This window comes from Sinohyriopsis cumingii, chromosome 12 (assembly GCF_028554795.1).
Source record: "Sinohyriopsis cumingii isolate HCF-2022 chromosome 12, ASM2855479v2, whole genome shotgun sequence".
NCBI lineage: Eukaryota > Metazoa > Mollusca > Bivalvia > Unionida > Unionidae > Sinohyriopsis > Sinohyriopsis cumingii.
In genome coordinates, this window is record NC_142972.1 from 24,902,697 (window position 1) to 24,927,665 (window position 24,969).

A 24,969-nucleotide genomic window follows, 5' to 3' on the forward strand; every position below is an offset into this window, starting at 1 on the left:
AATATTATCTAACTCATCAGATTGATACAAGTAAAAAATATATTGAAATCTGCAAGTGCATCATAAGAAATTTATTTTTCACTGCGCATCACACGATTTTGTTAATTTCATAGGAGTGATTACTACTCAAAATCATGCACATCGACTGGTTTGTTAATTGTGAAGGGGTAATTACTTGTCAAAATCATGCACATCGGCTGATTTGCTAATTCTGATAGGGTATTTACTAGTAAGTATCGTGGAAATCGACTGGTTTGCTAATTCTGATAGAGTATTTACTAGCAAAACTCGTGTGCATCGACTGATTTAACGGGCGAGTATAATAATTTTATTTTTTGTGCACAGGCAACAGTAAAGATATTTTATTTATATATATTTTGTGCACATCGACTGATTTGCTAATTCTGACAGGGTATCTACTAGTAAGTATCATGGAAATCGACCGATTTGTTAATTTTGAAGGGTACTTAGGTAGTCAAAATCATACGCATCGACTGATTTGCTAATTCTGATAGGGTATTTACTAGTAAGTATCATGGAAATCGACTGGTAAAAATCGTGTGCATCGACTGATTTCACAGGCGAGTATAATAATTTATTTTTTATGCACGGGCAACAGTAAAGATATTTTATTTATATACATTTTGTGCACATTGACTGATTTGCTAATTCTGATAGGGTATTTACTAGTCAAAATCATGGAAATCGACCGATTTGTTAATTCTGATAGGGTATTTACTAGTAAAAATCGTGCAAATCCAGAAATAGTGTAAAACAAAAAATATAATATTGTCAGTGAAAAAAAAAATATATTGAAATCTGTCAACGGCGAAGGAATTTTTTTATCCATCCCTTGTATTAATAAGGTGGACTGACATACTACTTTCGATTTCATTTCCACGTACTTGATTTCCAAGTAAATGAAGGGAGTCTAACTTTCATTTTCGATCGCTTCACGATCTGACATAATTTTTCTTAGTTGCCTTACGCGAGAATTAATTATTTTCTTTGATTCGTATTCAAGAGACAATTCCGACCTAATTTTTTCAATTGCAGGAGACAACGAAACAAAATCCTTTATTCGTGTTTCTTCTACTGTGGCTAGTGATTGATACATAGCCGTCTGAATTTTCTTTATAAATCTATACTGAGCCGGCAAAATATATCTTCCTTGTTGTTTATCCTCTTGCAGTGTTTCAAAATCAGAAATGATTTTTTCAGGATTTAGTTTTCATCGGATAAATTTATACCTTTCCAAATTTTTAATAGCAACAATTATATCATTGATTTTTTCGTAATTCATTATACTGAATATTATATATTTAAAAGAAAAATATTTTAGACCAAAAATAAACAGTAGCTATGATGAGCGGTTATCAGTCATGGCCTGTGTGTCTTTCATGGGAGGCCTTTGTTTGAGACTTTTGTCTTGAGATCTTTATTTTTTTTTGATCTTTTCTTCTTGGCCGCATTCTTTCTGTGGGGTACCCATGTGACTTAGAGTTCATGCCTCCACGCTAATGTTTATTTTGGGGCGCCAGCAAAACGAAATGTATGTGCATGTACACCCCCCAAGATCAAATCCCAGTGCAAAAGACGCACTCACCACGGTTTGACGTGATGAGAGGGGGGTGTACATGGGGCGGCTGCTGATGGCGCCCCACTTATATAGGAAAAACCCTATAAATCGGTACCGTCGACAATATGCCCGTTACAAGACTCGAACAGCCGACCCCCAGAACGAGAGTCAGCCACGTAACGACTGCGCCACGGCTCTAATCTACTGATATAGGATTTTAATTTTTTTATATAGTTAACCGTTTACAGACAGTTAAGAATTTGCAGCTGAATTTTAATTCTGAATTTTAATTCTGAATACACAAGTTTGTTAAGTCGGATTTAATAAACCTGAAAAAACAAGCATATTGTCTGTGAATATTTATCGTAAACGCCTACCTGTACTGACAATCCTTGATAAAATCTACGGGAAGTAATTGAAGATGTTTTACTTCCGTGTTACAGGTAACACGGAGAATTATTTACCTGTAGTGTGCATACAATAGACGGTTCGCCACACCAAAAAAAAAAAAGTAGAACCTGAATTTAGTTCTACCTTTTCTGGATAATATATCACCTGTAAAGGTGATGACGTGGGCTGCGCAGGGAGGGAATTCCATAATTGACATTTACACAATCGCTACATAGCAAAACGAAATCCAGTTTCCAAGCCGGTATGAAAAAGCTGATTTGGACACTTTATTTGCAACACGTTGGACCGAAGGCATACAGATATCAAAATACTTGCCAGCCGCGTTCATCGACTGAAAAATTCTCTTTTCGCCGGTCGCCATATTTAAAGATTGAACCGCTCTCTTTCCAATGGTCTTAAACTGACCAGTATTTCCTCGTGCAGAATTTTCGCGTTGTGCGATAGCTTGTAAATTTTGAAGAGAGTTATTAAGTTTATCTCTGTCAATATGATCGATCACAAGACCATCTTTGATCTTCCCAAAGAAACATTCGAACACGAACCGATGACAGAGATACCTCTTTTTTCCAACGGTAAATCTAAGATACCTAGTATTATTAGCTGTACCAACTGGTTCCTTCAGGCTACAGTGTCTAACTATTCCATCACGAGACGCTTCATAATCCTTGATGATGGGGTGTCTGACAAATTCTTGATTCATTTTATATAATAATATCATTTGTTTAAATTATAATTTGTCTGAGAACTTATTTAAATAATCCTTTTCCCACGCTATAATTCTACCCCTGATTTTGTCAGGGACAGAGTCGGGTTTCTTTTTATCATAATATCTTTTGAGTTCCCTGTATCGCTTACCATCGAAATTCGCACGCAACTGTGTCTTTCCCCGGACTCCGACGCCACATCGTAAGCAGAGTATTGGACCTAAACTACCATTACGAACACATTGTGAATGTTGCCCGCAGAATTCGTTTACGCAGGATTTGCCACATGGAGTCACAGATCCTACCTGAAGCCACTTGCACCGATTTCTTGTTTGAGACATTGTATATATAATATTTTTTATTTAAATGTTTGTCTTAATTATATATGGATGAGTTTGAGAGATTATCCAGAATCAAGCCCTGGAAAGCTTCTAGATTCGATCTTGATAGACTAACCCCTGACTCGCGGAGGCGAGCTCTGACTGATCTGATTGATATTATCAGAGATGCCAGAAAAGAATTTCGTGATGATGGAGCATCTCACGTGTGGTCTACATTTAAAATTATGCGCAACACCGAAGGTGTCGACTCTGTCATTGATGCTACAATGAACGATGCACGAGCGAAAACGATCATCGATTACCTCAATCAGAAATATCTTTTCAGAATAAAGTTTATTGTACAAGCAGATTTTGATACGTGGATTATCGAGTGACAAACGTGATCCTGTCCTCGCTAATGGAAAAACTGCTGTATTAAGTAAAGATTCCAAACCAGGAATGTTGACTGGGATCGACAGACCATATTACGCTTGATCGTATCCTGTGACCGCGGTTGTTTATCGAATTTATCAGCTAAATGATAGACCTAACATTAATGATTTTGCCCCGATGAGATTTTCAAAGCTGAATTGTATAGCTTAGCGAGTAACAGAACATTTTAAAAATGCGAAGCGTGGAAACGGTTTAAGTGATCTGCGACGTGAAAAAAATAGCGAAGTGGGCTGAATCGGTCAAGGATACACGAGCGTCAATAAAGGATGTCGCTGAGTTATCAAGTAAATTAAAATTTCCAATGGTAGTAGAAACGTTAACGGGAGAGGTCTTATATGAATCAGCGAAAAAGGGAATTGGAACACCAATTTAAATTATTGATCATAACGCTCATGCTTGGACCTCCGCGGTAACAATATTTCCACGAGATCGTGTTGTGAGATATTACTTGTCAGAGAACTCTGGGAAAAACATATTTGATGCTATCAACCGGATAAGTAAAAGTGACCCCGTGTCAGTGTGGCTGTTTAAGAGCGTTGAAGATGGCGAGTATGACCAATTTGTAAGACCTAACGGTGAATTATATCGTAAAGAATCTCTTCACGAAGAAATGAAAACAATTGCACGGAAATATTCAGAAAACACTGAGCAATTATTAACCAATTGTTTTATCAGCCGTCAGTTGCTGCCCATGCTGCTCGAGAAAAGAATTCATGGAAACCAACATTAGCTGAGTTTCTTGAAGATGTCCAGGCGAGTTGTGTCGAGTATGGTCACGGTGGTTTATGGAACACTGAGTATGATATCAACGAGATGATTTCTGTGGACATGACTGCGTTTTATCCGGGAAGTTTTCTCGGGATGGGCGAGTGTAGTGAGTATTTTGCGCGATTTGGATATCCCACAAACGAGATGACACGAGTGGCGATTAATGGACCATTACCTGATTTCCCCCTGACAGGATTCACTCGTGTAGTATCGTTTGAATTTGCTAAGAATCTTCATCCGTGTTGTTATATTTGGTTTGGCAGACACTTCTCGGAGCGACGCTGGGCACCAATAGTGTTATTGAGATATATGATCGACAACCACGTATTGATATCGTTGACAGTCAGTGAAACGATTATATCATATCGGAAGCAGACTTCGGTTTGGTTACCAACAACGGAGCGTATCAGTCGCGATGAAGTAATCGAAGAATATGCACAGGAATGTCCAAACGTTTCTGCTGATGTCATTGTTAATGATGCTCCTAATATTCTCAGGATTAAACTCAGCAACAATGAAAAGGCAGCAAAAGATTTTGGAAGAAAAATAATCGGTAAATTTACTCAGGGTGGTGCATATGATCATAAACGACACTGTACGAGATTGATTATGGATGATGTTGAATTAGATTTTATAATTGCTGATGCCGCTGCTAGAAATATATTTTGTAATCGGGAAGATGCTTACTTGTCTGACGGGAAAAATTGGGCACAATTGTTAGTTACATTAATGGAGAATCTCCTCAGTATACACATTTAAGATCTTCGATGCTAGCTTATGTTTCTGTAAATTTGCTATGGATGATAAATAGATTTCCTCAAAACGCAGTTAGAGTTGCTACGGATTCATTTTATATCGATAAAAGATATTCAGAATTATTGGCTCGTTTCACAAGCACCGATGAATCATGGGGTTCGTGGAGAATAAAAAAGGAAATGTTACATTGTTATTGTGAATCCACAGATGCTGCGGTTAAAGATAGCTATCGCAAATCAGAATTATCGTCGGAGCCATCCGTGTATGATCCAGTATCCAGACACAAAACGGTTTATTTGAACGGACCGGGAGGTTCTGGTAAGACAACTCGGGTAATCGAGTTATTTCGACAGAAACGCAATGATATGATTGTGCTAACACCAACACACAGACTTGCCAGGGAGATGAAACAACGAGGAGTTAATTCTTGTACTTATCACAGCTTTTTCAAATACAGCGGCGGTGTGTGGACTCCAGATGGAATGGGAGAGAAATATATTCCAAAGATCATCATTTGGGATGAAGTGTGCACAGTGTCGTTGGAAACACTAAAAACATTTCTCGATTGGTTGTTATTGAAAAATACAGCTGTAATAATATGAGGTGATCACGGCCAACCACCACCGTTTGTCGGACCATCTCCACACGATTGGTTGAAGAGTTTTCTTGATTATTACTCGGAGAAAACTGATGATTATAGATCTCTTGATGCAGAATTAAACGAGTTCAAGAAATTAATCAGACTGCAACCAAACAAAATTCACTGTGAAATAGCGCGTAAAATAATTTCAGAAACTTCTATGAACGACTTTTGGGAAACATGGAGACCAAATGATTTAATAGTGGCAAGTAGAAAGATAGTCAGAGACACACTTCAACAGCGGTTGTTTCAGTTACACAAAGAGAAATTTCCAACGTTGCCAGTGCCGCTGTGTTATCGACCAGCTGATTCGCGACGGCAGAATATTGACGTTGATATACCTGGACCCTTGACAGAGTCAAGGAGGAAACAGAATCTTGTGCTGAATGATATTGTCGCAGTTGATATCAATGTTGTTGAAGATGCGCTGCACGCTGACCAATCTCCGTGGACGCTAGGATACGCGATAACAATTTACTCATCACAAGGACTGACTATCACTGACACAGTTGTTTGGATCGTTGATGATCGCATTGAATGGTCGAACTTAGTTTACTTAGCGGTGTCCAGAGTTAGAAGAATACCTCAACTGCGAAGGATTATCTTAGATGAGTCAATGACCAATAAAATTAGCGACGATGACAAGTGCAACGACGATATAATAAGAAAAAAATTAGCCAGTTATAAACAGCGTGATAAAAAAAATAATCGCGACTTTGATCTTAACGCTGAATTTATTAACGCGCTGAAACAACAGCAGAATATTCACTGTGCGAGCTGTAATTGTGTAATGTTATGGCAGTACTCGAGTAATAATCCAAGACAATTTATCGTAGATAGAAAAGATAACAGCCGCGGTCATACACGAAAAAATGTGATGTTGACCTGTGTTGAATGTAATCGACGTCGGGGTGCTAGTTAAGTGATCGCGGTGGTAACTGTGTGTCTTCGGGAATTACTTGTAATTGTTCACGTGTAAATCCACGTTGAGGAGCAGTTGAATCCAGTCTGTAGATTGCTGGTTTACCCGAGGATCTTGTTATGTTAGATATCTTGTGTGTAGTGATGCTCCAGATAGGATCAGTCGCTCTTTTTTTACCACCTTTAAGTTCACCGGGCTCTTATAAATATCTCACAGTGTCATTACCCAGCACTGGTTGTGTTGAAAAATCACGTCGTTGTACGGGTATATTCTTTTTGGTAATTGCGTTAACAGATTTCATGTTGGTTGTTCGAGTTATTTCATTATTTAACGCGGTTATCACGCTTGGTAATCTTGCAACCCATTTGCGAGATCTCTTGTCTTGAATGAATTCCTTCACATATTGATATCCAAATAACCACTCAGCAAGTGTTTGATTAAATCGTTCAACAATTGCCTGATCACGATGAATCTCAGTATGTCCTCGTCTGATGGTGACATTATGTTGTTTCATCAACGAAGATACTGCGCCCTGAAATTCTTAGCCAGGATCAACTTGTAACAGCTGTGGCCATTGCAAGGGTCCACGTTGATAAATTCATTTAAACTCAGAAGCTACTTCAGTTGCTGTCTTTGTTGACAACGGTTCTGCTTCTTTATACATACTTGCAACATCAACTACAGTTAGCACATACTTGTATGTTATTTGACGTCTTTGGATTTTAACGGTATCATGTGGTAGAAATAATATATCAGCTTGATGAACTTCATTAGGAACACTGACATTGAAATGTGCAAAGTGAATTTGCTTAGGTGGTGGTAGGTAAATTTGCCATATTGCCTGTTTGGATAACCACTTTTTAGCAGTAACACGTGACTTTTCTGCTTCAGCGAGTTTACTAATCGCTGCGGTACCCTTCCAGTATCCTCTTGGGGAATAATAAATCGATTCCATTTATAAATTAGCAGCACCTCACGCTAATATTCCTTCCATTGCGGATTTTATTAACCAACTAGCTAACCTTTATCAGTGATGGAATTTAGCGCGTGAATTAAATTTACATCTGCGAGATGTTGCTGCTGCAGATCCTTACTTCGGTAAGCTACATCATGAGCATGACACGCTTTATCAATAGCGTTTATTGGGTCCTCGCCTGGTTTTGGTTGGTCTTGGTTGTCAGGTCTGATATCAAGTCGGGTTCCAGGCCCGCAGTAATTATATCCTGGAAGATGTTTTTCTCCTGGATATTTAGCCCACGGAGTTCCAGGTAATTTTCCTAATTTTGCTGCAATATCACCTCCGTGTTGCTTGTTTTTTTTACTTGACTTTGGCTTATCGCCCGAGGGAATAAATTTAAATTGTTTTTGTACCGCATCATTCACATCTACCCGTAACCGCTGATGTTATTTTTTGTTGTAATGGTTGTTAGATCACCTGTTGGGGTACGCCCCCTGCATTTCACACAATATAAATCCATATTATTTTATATATTTTCTATATGGAAATCACTGACTTTTCTGCAACAAGGAAACGAGAACCAGTTAAGCATCATGCAGCGCTACCAAATTCTGTTCGTATGATTATTATAGGTCCATCTGGAAGTGGTAAGACACAGTTGCTACTTAATTTAATAATGAAGTGGATGAAGTGGGATAAGTTATATTTGGTAGCACCTTCAGTTGATGATCAACGATGCTACGATGTTATAAAGGATTTTAATGAAAGCGCAAAATCGTTAAATGAGAACGGAGACGATGTTGTTGAATTTATGACTGATATTGATGAAGCGCCGAGTGTTGATTCCATTGATGGATTTATTAATAATTTAGTTGTTTACGATGATGTAATGTTGGATAAACAATCAAATCCAGCTAGGATATTTTCCAGAGGTAGACACAAAAACACAGATGTAATTTATGTAACCCAGCGGTATACACAAATTCCTAAAGCGATCAACGATAACTGTAATATTCTTACTGTGTTTAACGGAGTTGATACTCACACGTTACGAAATATTCATTAGACCTGGAGTAGCGGTGACATGGATTATAATCTTTTTAAAAATTTCTTTAGTCGGGCTCAGTTAACCCCACATGGATTTATAACAATAAACTTACATGATCCTCGAGCATGATACCGAGTCGGTCTTGATACAATTTTTGGATGATAGCAGCAGAGAGGGCGCGGCTCCAAATTGTCATCGACACAATCGCGTTTTTCCTTCGGGGTATCGTGATTAGAAAAACTTATCGGCGATAACCGGGTAAGCCAATTTGTCATTGACGGAGTTGTCTTACGCTGGATATCGCGGGGTTTTTTTTGGGTGTTTTTTTGCGATTCTCCAGGAAGGCGTATTTTGCGAAAATACGGGTACCCATTTAGAGCTTGTCCGCCCTCTCTGCCGCTCAGGTTTTAAAATAGTCCTTTGGCCTTTGATCAGCATCTATCTAAAACAAAAACCAAAAAAACCAATAACAGAAAACAAACACCCCCCCCACAAAACAAAGAGGAACAATAAAAAACCCCAGTACAATCCATAAACGATATCAGAGGCTCGTACAGGCCCAGAGAATTGTTTTTCAAAGATTGCAGAGGACTTTAAAAAGTCTTCAAGATGTTCCTGTTCTTTTTCTTACCGAAACTTAACTTTCTCCATATGTTGCTTCATTTATTACAAGATATATAAGATACACAAGACAAAACAGTTAATTAGTGCGGCACACAGCTAACGAACGCTATGCAGTGTAATAACTACCCTTGTCCTCTATTGCTTGATTTGGCCAGTTTGATCTAATTTTGTTTACTTAGTCATCAGTTTTGACAAATTGTAAATAAAACAATCTGAATCTGAACTAAAAAGCAATTTATTTTAGTCAGTCCTAATGTTTTGCGTTCTTTTAGAACAGAACAATTTAAGCTTTTTGGAAAAAATGCCCCAAAAGTATAATTTGCAATGAGGACAAACTGGATCTTAGCATGATTATGTATCAAGTTTCACGACGCTTTTCAAAATGGTTTGGGAGAAGCATCAATAAAAAAGTCAGCTAACAGACTATTGACAGACCGCAACAGACACAATTCTGAAACATTACAAAAACGATAATGATTCCCTGCGACCAACAGAATAATAAAGACAGACAGGCAGACACATTTACAGATATTGTGAGACAGACAGATAGATGGTCCAAATTACTTGCTAAATCCGTTTCTTTTCATTACAATAAATTATTTTAAGGTGAATAACAATGTCTTATTTCTTTCCTTTAACATTTTTTCTATTTATATTACTAGTCTATGAAATTTTAGCGAGCAAGAGCAAAAAACATACCAGTAAGAAAATTAAGTTGTTCGTACAATGTTTTATTTGGAATGAATAAAGTGCTTTACATCAAAAGTGAGTTTCAAATATGTAAATCATGACAGGAATGTACATACACAATGATACTGGTTATATAAAATGTAAAAAAATGAAGTCATGGGTTTTCATCAAATATCACAAGAACAGACAATATATTCAAGATGATGAATATATGCAACAAGCAGACTGCTGTCATAATAAAAACAACAATCTACTACAATAAATGTCTGAAGAATACAAACCATATTGACAGTCTGTAATTTTCTATTACATCATTACACACAAGTGGTAAATTTCTGGTAGAAGAATAATTTCAATAATTATATATATCTAGTTCCAAATATTTAAATGAGTTTAACCATTTCATACATTTCTTTGCTCAAGAAACTGGAAATGTGCATGGATTTCAATAACTGTAACATAGTAAAATGAACAACTTAGTATATCTGTACCTGAATTTAATAATATCTTACAATATTAATTTCTTCATCCTGAAGAGTCTAATACATGTTGAATTGAATAATAATAAAAATAATAATAATAATAAAAATAGTAATAAATACAGTTCATTTGATTCTTATGATTTTTAAAGAAAAGTTTATCAAACTCCATTTGTTTAAGAAAACCATCAAAAATCAAAAGTCTCATAGTCACTGCTATTATTATCTGTAATGGCCCACTGTATTTTTGACTTGTTTCTTCATTGTAATCTACATTTGAATTATGAAATTGTTTCCTCTGCCCATGTAGGTTAATCCCACTTCTTTCAAAAGTCTATGTTGACTTTGTAATAACTGTCACATAGATTTATGCCAAGATCTGTAGGACAGATGTGTACACGCTGTGTGTGCATTGCTGTATTCGTTACAGGGATGCATAGATTTATGCCTGTTGTAGGGTAAATATGTACATGCCATGTGTGCATTGCTGTATTTATGATAGGGATCCATAGATTTATGCCTGTTGTAGGGTAAATATGTACATGCTGTGGATGTATTGCTGTATTCATTATAGGGATCCATAGATTTATGCCAGTTGTAGGGTAAATATGTACATGCTGTGGGTGTATTGCTGTATTCATTATAGGGATCCATAGATTTATGCCAGTTGTAGGGTAAATATGTACATGCTGTGGGTGTATTGCTGTATTCATTATAGGGATCCATAGATTTATGCCAGTTGTAGGGTAAATATGTACATGCTGTGGGTGCATTGTTGTATTCATTATAGGGATCCATAGATTTATGCCAAGATCTGATGGGTAAATGTGTACATGCTGTGTGTGCAATGCTGTATCTAGAATAGCAGTCATTTCAAATGTAGATTTGGCAATAATTAAAACAAAAAGTATGACAACAGGTTTACGTGATATCAGTGTTTAGGCGGAGTAAAAAAAAAATTCATTATAACGGAAAAGAAAATGTATTTTCCAGATGTTTTATCCCCTTGATTTTATTTTCTTTGATATGAGCCAGGCACTGCCTGTACTGCATGACCTAGTTCATTAGTAGTGCTTTCTTAAGGTTTAGCTCCACACTCTAGTCATTACACCATGTATTTCAGACACAAGACTTCAGATGAGCACAGAAAACAAATACATTGTAATTAAATGTAAATGTTACATTATGGTAATTACTGGTAGATAAATATATTTCATAACCCTGAAAATAGCCTCTAGAACATGCAATTAACTTTTTTAAGTTTCCAAAAAGTCACCAAAAATTGACAAATTGCAAAACATTTGAACCCATTTTGTGCCTGACTGCTCAAACATGTAGTTGAAAAGTTGAGATTACTGTAACATCTGTGACAATTATGGTTTTAATAATAATAATAATTAATAATATTAATAACAATAATAATACATTGAATTAATTCCTGTACATTGATAGGGAGTGTTTCAAAATGTTCTTTCAAAAATGTTTTGGACTTGGAGATAAAGGAACATTATTTTAATAATTTCATAATGGATTATAAGGAAAGGTGATCAATTACCAGATTAATCACCAGTGACAACAAAAAGAAAATAATAACCAATGCAACAATGGCTAAAAACAAAGCACTAAAACTATAATAACGCAACAAACTTATAGCAACTGGCCATATTAATTAATTAACCTTAATAATCTGCAAGCCATCTATTTATGTATAACATTTCCATGCTATGCATGCAGAGATCACACAATTACGGCTGAACATAGTCTCAGTTTGTCAGTTTGTACCATAGACATTCGTATCAGGACAGTCAATTGTATGGATGTCAGATCCCTGTCAATCATTGAGCATGTGTTGATAATGTCAGGGAGACACCTTGAGTATCATGGTTTAATATCATATTTACTCATGTATAAAATGAGTTCAACTGCAAACTGCACAGACCCAGATCTGCCATCAAATAAAGCAATAACAGATCTGGATCGGTGCATTTTGTTAGGACTAATCAGTAAACATGATACACCATGATCTGCATGCACATTATGCTATGGCAGATCAGGATCTTTTTCATTTGCATTTTCATTTGACTTATAAGCAAGTACATACAGAAGATACTGGCTTTACCTCATTGTAAAGTACATCACTGACAGAAGCTGTACAAGATACTTATCTTGCCAGAGAAAGTCTGTTGTCAACAGCTGACATGCCATATATACTTGATTAGAAGTTGGATCTGCAAACTTCATAGACTCAGATCTGCCACTGCATAATGCACCAGCAGATCCGGGTCTATGCAGTTTGAAAACAATACATACCCTGATCCACCAGCATATTGTGCAGCAGTATATCAAAGTCTATGTAGTTTGCAGTTAAACCATACTTATAAGTGAGTGTATATTGTAGATGTAAATAACATGGCTGTTTACTAGTAGCAGGTCATGCAAAAACAAACAACTATCAGGATTACACAGAGTACAAATGAGTTTGTTGACCACCATTTTTCCTATGACAAGCCCGGGCACCAAAGTTGTTAAATTGTTGAAAATTGGGGACAGGGCTAATAACTGGACAAGAATTTAATTTTTTAAATTTTGCAAAAGTGCAGAATTCATGTCCATCTTCAAAGACAGGTTCAACATCTGAAAATTATAACATGCAGGCTTCTGACCTTTTTATGAAATGAAAGGGATACAAAGCTGATGTATTTGTACAAACTCACTCTTGGCTGTAACGATCTTTGGGTATGATATGAGAATGTCTACAAAATCACTATTGGGTGTAACAATCTTTGAGTACAATGTGAGCATGTCTGCAACATTATTATTGGCTGTAAAAATCTTCGAGTACAATGTATGTCTGCAACATTACTGTTGGCTGTAACAATCTCTGATTACGTTGTGAGCATGTCTGCAACATTACTACTGGCTGTAACAATCTTTGATTACGTTGTGAGCATGTCCACAAAATTATTTTCTTGTGAGTGATACTGATATATCACACGTCTAAAGCAAACAAGATCTTTATACTAGATGTTTTTAATGAAATTTTGTCAAAATTCTGTTAAGTGTTTTTTGAAATAAAAGTCATTTAATGGTCTTATATTTTCAGTAAAAGCAACAGTGGTAATTTTTTTAAGGCAAATTTGTACTATTTGTCCAAGTTTTTGAAAGCCCTTCATGCAAGAATGCTTCCTTTTCAAATCTGGTTGAATTCTGCTGTGAGTTTAGAAAAGTTGTTTTAAAGTTTCTCTGTTTTTAGTAGCAAGGACCTCATTTGATGGCAAATTTGAGCATCAGTTCAAAATAAATCTAAATGCCGCTGGCATATTTCTACCAAATCTGGTAAAATTCTGTTAAATGCTTTCTACCAAATCTGGTAAAATTCTGTTAAATGCTTTCTACCAAATCTGGTAAAATTCTGTTAAATGCATTCTACCAAATCTGGTAAAATTCTGTTAAATGCTTTCTACCAAATCTGGTAAAATTCTGTTAAATGCTTTCTACCAAATCTGGTAAAATTCTGTTAAATGCTTTCTGAAAACATGTTTGTTTAAAGGGTTTTCTCATTTAAGTAATGGTGGCCATATTTGATCATTTTAGTGTGTGTGTGTGATTTGGATTTTTAACGTAGCTTTAACAATTTTTCAGTCATATTGCTATGATGTCTGCAATGGGACAGTTTATAGTGATGTCTAGCACTGGGGCATCATGCTGCAGACATGTAGCACGATGTCCCACCCATTCACATTATCCTGACACCAGGCCGACCAGTCCTAACACTAACCTCTTAATGCTAAACGCAAAGCAAGGCAGCTGTTAGTACCATTTTTGCAAGTCTTTGGTATGACTTGGTTGCGGATTGAACCCACAACCTCTGGCATCCAAGGTGGATGCTCTAACCACTAGGCCACTGGAGCGGTGATCATTTTAGTCATGGTAGCCATATTTGATAGTAGTTTGGCATCATCTGCAAAATTTAATAGCCTTCCCAACTAGGATAATTTCTGTAAAATTTGGTTGAATTCTGTATGTGATTTCTTATATACAGGTGATGGATTGGGAATTTTTTGTATAAATCTGAAAATAATTTGTGCTAAATAATTTCTGTAAAATTTGGTAAAATTCTGTTAATGGGTTTTGAAAAGAAATATAATTTTGTTAAAAAACAGTTGTGGCAATATGATCAATGGAATGGATTCGTAACATTTAAATTTTTTAAAAAGATCTTTATGACAAAATGCATTCTCTGAAATTTTATTAGATTCTCTTGAGCAGTTCTTGAGAAATTATTTAAATGTTTTCTAGCTGTAGTAATGGCAACCATACTGGATGATGGATTGGCATTACTGGGATAAATTTGAAAGGCCTTCATGCTAGAATGTTTCCTGGGAAATCATGAGCAAATGCAGTTTTAAGTATTGTTAAACAGCAACAGTGAACAGACAATGCATAATGCATGAAGGACTATTGCAGCATGTGCAAATGCATGATTTGGTCTAATTTTTAATCTGTGACAAAATATGAGCCACATACACAAAAAATCCAATATTATTTTCAAACCCAACCATTATTTTTTCATACATTCAGAAAGTATTCCCTTTTTTCAAAAGGAAGGAGAATACCCTCTTTATGGTTGCAGTTTTAGAAAAGACTTGGATGGGCAAACAAAATCGTTTTTGAAGATAAAAAGTACTCACAAAACTGACCTAAATGTAAAATTTAACAGAATGTATGTAAAGTTTGACAGATGGAAAGATGGATAGACAACAAGAGAATGGCCATTTTGCTATTCAGATTTATCTCCCCTGATACAAGTGTTAGACATCTTTTGTATCATCCCTTGCCATGTATTATTAGACAACAGAAAAAAATAATAAACATGTTACACAGGTTTGATTACTTACTTCCAATATTTATGCTGCATTTTCTAAACAAACAGATTTAATGTGTCATAAGATAATTTTTTGTGAAACATTTTAGCTGAAGAATCACCCATCGGGGTGGCTGGCATATGAAAGGAGGTAATCCTGTAGGCTTATTATGTAAGTTCTACTCCTGTCAGCTTTACCTCCCTTAGTGTATTTCCTAGATTTCATTACATCCAGTGTATTTAATTCCTAATTTTCATAAATTCCTGTGTAATTTCTAGATTTCATTAAAACCAGTTTGTTTGATATAGTTCATTACATCCAGTTATTTCCTTCATATCATTATATCCAGTTTATTTCCTAGATTTTATAATATCCAATGAATTTCCGAGATTTCATAACATTTGATATATTTCCTAGTTTTCATTACATTAGATATATTTTCTAGATTTCATTATATTCAGTGTATTACCTAGTTTTCATTATATTCGGTGTATTTCCAAGTTTTCATTACATCCAGTACATAACCAAGTTTTGATTACATGCAGTGTATTTCCTAATTTTCATTACATGCAATGTATTTCCTAATTTTCATTATATCCAGTGTATTTTCCTAATTTTCATTATATCCAGTGTATTTTCCTAGTTTTCATTATATCCAGTGTATTTTCCTAGTTTTCATTATATCCAGTGTATTTCCTAGTTTTCATTACATCCAGTGTATTTTACTAGTTTTCATTATATCCAGTGTATTTTCCTAGTTTTCATTACAGCAATTGCATACCCTAATTTTCAATACAAGCAGTGTATTTCCTAATTTTCACTACATCCAGTGCATACCCTAGTTGTCATTACAGAAAGTGCATACCCTAATTTTCAATACATCTGGTGTACACCTTAGTTTTCAATACATCTAGTGCATACCATAGTTTCAATTACATTCAATGCACACCTTAGTTTTCAATAATTCAGTGCATACGCTAGTTTTCAACACACTCAGTGTATACCCTAGTTTTCATTACATTCAGTGCATACCTAGCTTACATTAAATCTGGTGCATACACTGTACCTGCATTTTCAATACATCCAGTGCATACCCATATTTTTATTACATCCAGTGCATACCCATATTTTTATTACATCCAGTGCATACCCTAGTTTTCAATACATCTAGTACATTTCCTGGTTTTCATTACATCTGGTTCTCATTACATCCAGTGCATACCATAGTTTTCATTACATCTAGTATATTCCCTGGTTTTCATGACGTCTGGTTTTCATTGCATCCAGTGCATATCCTAGTTTTTGTGACATCTAGTACATACCCTAGTTTTCATTACATCTAGTACATTCCATGGTTTTCATTAATCTGGTTTTCATTACATCCAGTGCATACCCTAGTTTTTGTTACATCCAGTGAATACGCTAGTTTTCACTACATCTAGTACATTCCCTGGTTTTCATGACATCTGGTTTTCATTACATCCAGTGCATACCCTAGTTTTTGTTACATCCAGTGAATACCCTAGTTTTCACTATATCTAGTACATTCCCTGGTTTTCATGTCATCTGGTTTTCATTACATCCAGTGCATACCCTAGTTTTTGTTACATCCAGTGAATACCCTAGTTTTTGTTACATCCAGTGCATACCCTAGTTTTCATTACAAATAGTACATTCCCTGGTTTTCATTAATCTTGTTTTCATTACATCCAGTGCATACCCTAGTTTTTGTTACATCCAGTGCATACCCTAGTTTTTGTTACATCCAGTGCATACTCTAGTTTTCATTACATATAGTACATTCCCTGGTTTTCATTAATCTGGTTTTCATTACATCCAGTGCATACCCTAGCTTTTGTTACATCCAGTGAATACCCTAGTTTTCATTACATATAGTACATTCCTTGGTTTTCATGACATCTGGCTTTCATTACATTCAGTGCATACTCTAGTTTTTGTTACATCCAGTGCATACTCTAGTTTTCATTACATCTAGTACATTCCCTGGTTTTCATTACATCTTATATTCATTACATCCAGTGCATACCCTAGTTTTTGTTACATCCAGTGCATACCCTAGTTTTTGTTACATAAAGTAAATATTCTAGTTTTCATTACATCTAGTACATTCCCTGGTTTTCATTACATCTGGTTTTCATTACATCCAGTGCATACCCTAGTTTTCATGATATCCAGTGCATACCTTAATTTTTATTATATCCAGGACTTTCTTAGTTTTATGTGCATCCATTAGACAGTAATATTTCAAAGCTTAATGGCATGCTCAGATTTGTTAAAGAATGTAGAAAATACTACCTATGATACATGATTATCATTTTTCATAAAAGGACACGTACATATGAAACAGTAGTGATGTTATCATATACTGCACGTGTGACACATCATTGCTGGATTTGGCACAAAGATGTTATGGGCAATTCATACAGATGTGTGATACTGTATAGACCTGATATCCCACCCATCATAGCCAACATATATCTATGTTCTATTCCTGTGATACAGAGTAGCATGTTTACTGTAATTGACCATGTCCTCACCATTAGTTTGTTAAACATTAATAGCAACAGTCTACATGCAATGGTCAGTGTAAATCAACAATGAAATTTTCTGCATGCTGTAACCATCTATAAGCAATGGTCAGAGTAAATCAACAATGGATTTTTCTGCATGCTATAACTGTCTACAGACAATTAGTGTCAATCAACAATGAAATTTTACGTAAGCTGTAACCATCTATAGGCAATTAGTCAGTGTTAATCATCAATGGAATTTTCTGTAAGCTGTAACCGTCTACAGACAATTACTAAGTATCAATCAACAATGGAATTTCTGTAAGCTGTAACTGTCTATAGGCAATTAGTGTCAATCAACAATGGAATTTTCTGTAAGCTGTAACCATCTATAGGCCATGGTCAGTGTCAATCAAGAATGGAATCTTCTGTAAGCTGTAACCATCTATAGGCAATGATCAGTGTCAATCAACAATAGAATTTTCTGTAAGCTGTAACCGTTATAGACAATTAGTCAATCAACAATGGAATTTTCTGTAATCTGTAACCATCTATAGGCAATTAGTCAGTGTCAATCAACAATGGAATTTTCTGTAAGCTGTAACCTTTATAGGCAATTAGTCAATCAACTATGGAATTTTCTGGAAGCTGTAACCGTCTATAGGCAATTAGTCAGTGTCAATCAACAATGGAAGTTTCTGTAAGCTGTAACTGTCTATAGGCCATGGTCAGTGTCAATCAACAATGGAATTTTCTGTTAAGTTGTAACCGTTATAGGCAATTAGTCAATCAACTATGGAATTTTCTGGAAGCTGTAACCGTCTATTGGCAATTATTCAGTGTCAATCAACAATGGAATTTTCTGTAAGCTGTAACCGTCTATAGGCCATGGTCAGTGTCAATCAACAACGGAATTTTCTGTAAGCTGTAACCGTTATAGGCAATTAGTCAATCAACTATGGAATTTTCTGGAAGCTGTAACCGTCTATAGGTAATTAGTCAGTGTCAATCAACAATGGAATTTTCTGTAAACTGTAACTATCTATAGGCAATTAGTCAGTGTCAATCAACAATGGAATTTTCTGTAAGCTGTAACTGTCTATAGGCAATTCGTCAGTGTCAATCAAGAATGGAATTTTCTAAAAACTGTAACCGTCTATAGGCATCGGTCAGTGTTAATCAACAATGGAGTTTTCTGTAAGCTGTAACCATCCATAGGCCATGGTCAGTGTCAATCAACAATGGAATTTTCTGTAAGCTGCATTTGTCAGTGTAAATCAATGGAGTTTTCTACAAGCTGTAGCCATCTATAGGCAATGGTCAGTCAGTGTAAATCAACAATGGACTTTTCAGTAAGCTGTAACCGTCTATAGACAATTAGTGTAAATCAACAATGGAATTTTTTGTAAGCTGTAACTGTCTATAGGCAATTAGTGTCAATCAACAATGGAATTTTCTGTAAGCTATAACCATCTATAGGCAATTAGTCAGTGTCAATCAACAATGGAATTTTCTGTAAGCTGTAACCATCTATAGGCCATGGTCAGTGTCAATCAACAATGGAATTTTCTGTCAGCCATAACCTTGGGCATGGCACATGGTGATGCACATGATTAAATAATTGTGATGATATTATTAAAATGTGGTGATAATGGGATACAAGTCAAATAATGGCTACATTATAAAACATAATACTTCAATATTGTTCAATGCATCTGTAACAGCTTTAACTGTGTAACTGTACACACACACACACTATGCATGCAAACTTCCTAGACCCAGATCAGTCAGCACATAAACTGCAAACATTTTAGAATCTATGCAATTTGTTATACATATGAAATCAAGTTAACAGTGTAGACCAATCAGCAAACACACTATGTGGTAGTTGATCTCAGTCAACAATGTTTACATCAGGATGAGAATACACATATGCCAATATAACATTTATTTCTCCATGGTCAGAAACAGTATCTTTTTTATTGTTCAAATTAAGCCAGCATACTTCAAATGTGCCTCTTTACTGTTTTTAGTTTAAACCATTCATCACTAAGCTTTTATTACAAATAAACAAAATTATACAAAGATGAAACTTTAGAGCAGCTATCAGGTTTGATAATACTATTTTGAATAACAACAAGTTAAAATAAAGGAAACATAACTTAATTTTGCCTCTGTTCCTTTTATATTATTCAAAACATGACTTAATACTGAACATCTCATATGAAGTATTTAGGTCTTTTCCTATTAATCAACACAGGGATTCCCTCAACCCTGCCATACAATTATGTCAGTCTTTCCCAATGAATCAACACAGGGATTCCTTTGACCATGTCCTTGACCTTGCTTTATCATTTGATACATACTATTTAATCTCCTTGAATAAAAGGATTATGGTGTAATTATATATCTTCTACTGTAGATGTACATTTTCTGGTGTAGATATACATGTTTGGTGTAGATGTACATTTTCTGGTATAGATATACATATTTTGGTGAAGATATACATTTCAGGTGTAGATCAAGATTTTCTGGTGTAGAATTACATCTGGTGTAGATGTACATGCTCTGGTGTAGATGTACATGCTCTGGTGTAGATATACGTATTTTGGTGTAGATATACATCTTCAGGTAAAGATTTACATCTCTTGGTGTAGATCAACATTTTCTGGTGTAGATCAACATTTTCTGGTGTAGATATACATTGTTTGGTGTAGATATACATTTTCTGGTGTAGATCAACATTTTCTGGTGTAGATAAACATTTTTTGGTGTAAACATTTTCTGGTGTAGATAGATATACATCTTGAGGTGAAGATTTACATATTTTGCTGCATACATTTTCTGGTGTAGATCAACATTTTCAATTGTAGATAAACATTTTTTGGTGTAAACATTTTCTGGTGTAGATATACATCTTGAGGTGAAGATTTACATATTTTGCTGTATATCAACATTTTCTGGTGTAGATCAACATTTTCTGGTGTAGATAAACATTTTTTGGTGTAGATATACACTTTCTGGTGTAGATAAACATTTTCTGGTGTAGATCTACATTTTCTGGTGTAGATAAACATATTTTGGTGTAGAAATACATTTTCTGGTGTAGATATACATCTTGAGGTGAAGATTTACAAATTTTGCTGTAGATCAACATTTTCTGGTGTAGATATATATTTTCTGGTGTAGATCAACATTTTTTGGTGGAGACAAACATTTTCTGGTGTAGATATACATTTTCTGATGTAGATATACATTTTCTGGTGTAGATCAACATTTTCTGGTGTAGATATACATTTTCTGGTGTAGATATACATTTTCTGGTGTAGATAAACATTTTCTGGTGTAGATGTACATTTTCTGGTGTAGATATACATTTTCTGGTGTAAATCAACATTTTCTGGTGTAGATAAACATTTTCTGGTGTAGATATACATTTTCTGGTGTAGATAAACATTTTCTGGTGTAGATAAACATTTTCTTGTGTAGATACACATTTTTTGGTGTAGATACATATCTTCTGTTGTACATGTACACTAAAAGCAGTTCACTTAGTGAGGATCAGTTTTGTCCTTTAAATCAGCCTCTAGACCATGCAAGCAATCTCAGCATCAGGACATTGTGGGTTTTCAGGACATCATGGATTTAAGTTCTGCCAGGGTCCTCACAATTGTGTTCTTCTGCTAGATATCAAACCTTGCAAGTGATCTCCTCAATCTAGATGTACAATTTCTGTCGGCATTTTATGTCCTAATTTCCAACTTGAATGCCTCCATTTTGAGATTAAAATATAAATTGATGCATACCAGTCTTTTAGGAATCTAGATCTTAGTGTCTTATGAATCTAGATCTTGGTATCTTAAGAGTCTAGATCTCAGTCTCATAGGGGACTAGATCTCAATCTCTTAGAAGTATAGATCTTATTCTCTTAGAAGTCTAAATCTCAGTCTCTTAGGAGTCTATATCTTTGTCTCTTCAGAATCTAGATCTCAGTCTCCTAGGAATGTAGTCTCTTGGGAGTCTAGATATCAGTGACCATACAACATGACATTTCCTCGTATTCTTTACTGAGATCTTCAATACACAGCATTCTGAATATTTCTTTATAAACCCTGACATCTTTATCAACAGGTACAATTATACATACAAATGTATTTCTCCTTCTTGTCAGGGACTGCCACCTTAAATATGACCAGGACTTTGAAGTTATATGTCTACTGTCTTGTCATTAACAACCTCCTTTGTTGATGGTTCCTAAATGTCAACTTCAGAAACATCATGGAACTTATAATATTGATCTCTTTATAAATCAATATGCAGAAATTTAAATTTATTCCTAAAATATTGTAGAATTTTCACTTCAGAAATATCACTGTTCTGCTAGATTCATCAAATGATTCATCTGAGATTCCAATAATGAAACATTGTTACCACCTCTTTCTGCAACACCATATGGTTCTTTGAGAAATGTAGAAGTGTGACCATTATTACTTCTCTTGCTGGAAATTCCCATTGTCTATCTTTGCAGTTCTTCCTCTTATATCAATTCATTTTCTTTCTTGTGTACAAATCTACTTTCTTCTGTCAACTCTTACATCTTCTGAATTTTCTACCAACAAATTCAACAAAGTTAAAGTCTGGTCCATTTTTCTGTCCACCCGATTAATCTGTAAAGAAAGAAAATCTGCATTAGTAGATAAATAATTTACACAAGTAAATGAAAACAATAAAACAAGTGTTAATTTGTGGAATGCAGTTTCCCACCTGTGAACAGTATTGTGACAAGCGACACCTGAAGTATAGGGATGTCAGGGTGTGGTCTGAATATTACAATAATGTTGTAGAAAAAATTCAGTTATAAATAGCACCTGATGTAGAAAACAGCAGATTTTGAAAAACTTCATTACAGGACATTAACATTGTTGCCTCAACTGCTATTGCAAAAAGTGATATAGTGATCCCCATGCAATCAAGCAACTTAGTAATTAAGTAATTACAGTGATCCGCATCCAGTTAAGCAGCTTAGTAATTAAGTAATTACAGTGATCCCCATACAATTAAGCAGCTTAGTAATTAAGTAATTATAGTGATCCCCATCCAATTAAGCAACTTATTAAGTAATTATTGTGATCCCCATGCAGTTAAGCAACTTAGTAATTAAGTAATTATTGTGATCTCCACACAATTAAGCAGCTTAGTATAACATGGTCCTTTATATAAGATGATTATGATACAGAATTCATTACACAGACTCAGTTCTACATTTCCATCTACATTTCAGTATAATGTACCACAGTATGAGGCAGCCTTTCCTATATATCACAGTGAAGTTTAATAAGGTCCCATGGACAGTGTTATAGTAAGAGACCAATGTACTTTGGTCTGCCATTCTCATATAGACATAAGTTTTCAATTCCATATGAAGTACCCCACTATAAGGTGATCTTTCCCTTATCACTGTACATGTATATGCTTGTAAACTCCCCTGGACAAAGTTACAATGAGAGACCAATGTACTTAGGTCTGCCATTCACATACAGGTTCATTTATAGATTTCTGTATAATGTATCCCATTATAAGGTGGCCTTGCCAATATCAAGGTATATTTTAATGTATTTAGGTCTTGACAGACACAAAAAATAGTTGAAACTCAATATGTTATTAACTCAAAATAAGGAGAGATAGTTCAAACCATGATAAACCTTATCTTGCAGATATATGTCCTTCACTTTTCATAAACAGTTTTTATCAGTTTTGAGAATGGAAGCTTATAGGAGCAAACTTAATCTTTAAGATATATATATATATATATATATATATATATATACACACAATAAAGTTACAAAAACAGTGCAAAACTAGTATCTAACTAGCCTGAGCACTTTCAACACTTTAATGAGTATTTTTCAAAGGCAAATAAACATATAGACAAGACAAACAAATAAAACAGAAAAACGGTTATGTTTGCAAAACATTACATGGCTATTTCTACAGGAATTAAACCTTTTAACTTTATTGTGTTTCAACTAGTTTATTTCAGCTTGTTGCTGATACTGGAAAATATTTGTATACAAATATATGAATATGAATCGGCTATACAGCTGTATTATTTGCTATATGGTACTTTGGTCTCTCTCTCTTATACGGTCACTGTTTTTCTAGTGGGAAAGTGGCTTTATAAGAGAGGTGGCCTTTCTTCTTGGGTATCACACAGATGTTAATAATAATTACACAATAGGTAAGTATGTCATAGCTAAGTTTTAAATATTTAATGTTTTTATTTAAAAATCAAAATTCATGTTTTGGAATTATTGTGTCAAAACATATATAATGTTAGTTAAAATAATTTGGAATAACCATCAATCACTGCAAAAGAATTTAAAATCTTTGTCACATCTGGCTGTAACCATCATTTTCCATCCAATCAATATTCCTATTTGTGCAGAATGTATCAATGATCATATTTATTTGAATCTTTCTTATGTCAAATATCTCAGCAATGACCAATGTGTGTCTGTGTTTGTGTGTGTTGGTGTGTGTGTGTGTGTGTGTGTGTTTGTGTTTTGGATTTTTAACGTAGCTTCAACAAATGTTCAGTCATATCACTACGACATCTGCAGTGTGACAGTTTATAGTGATGTCTAGCACTGGGGTATCATGCCGCAGACATGTAGCATGATGTCCCACCCAGTCGCATTATCTTGACACCAGGCCGACCAGTTTTAGCACTAACCTCTTAATGTGGAACATCAAGCGAGGCACCTGATAAGTACCATATTTTAAATCTTTGGTACGATTTGGCAGGAGTTCAAACCCACAACCTCCTGCATCCGAGTCAGTTGCTCTAACCACAAGGACACCAGAGCGGTCTTCAGCAATAATCAAAGTGTCCAATCTGATAAATTATTTACTCAATCCTTACACATATGCCTATAATTCAAAGTGTCCATTCTAATGAAATAATTACTTAATCATTACACATATGCCTATATTTCAGGTTCAAGTAACAATTCGAACAACATTGTGCCATTTCTGTCAAGTCAAGAAATAACTTTGGATGTAGTGGGTTTTTGTGATTCATCTCTGGCAGAGTGCATAGCATGAATTGTAACAGAAAAGGCATACAATGCTTCATTCTGTTGCCATACTGTGCCATGCAAACAAAAGTTATTAATATAACTAAGTATGGCACCAAATGACAGCAGAGGTTACTTTCTTGAT

General features: G+C 35.1%; 1 protein-coding gene across 1 annotated transcript in view; it reads right to left on the bottom strand.

The window, feature by feature from the left end:
• Positions 1–9,893: 9,893 nt before the first annotated feature.
• Positions 9,894–24,969, bottom strand: part of LOC149786115 (potassium voltage-gated channel subfamily KQT member 1-like) — a 236,495-nt gene continuing 221,419 nt past the window's right edge. Inside the window, exon 16 of the mRNA XM_089976440.1 lies at positions 9,894–22,415. Coding sequence (XP_089832566.1) covers positions 22,320–22,415 — 96 coding nt within the window. The 3' untranslated portion in view covers positions 9,894–22,319. The remainder of the gene's footprint in view (positions 22,416–24,969) is intronic.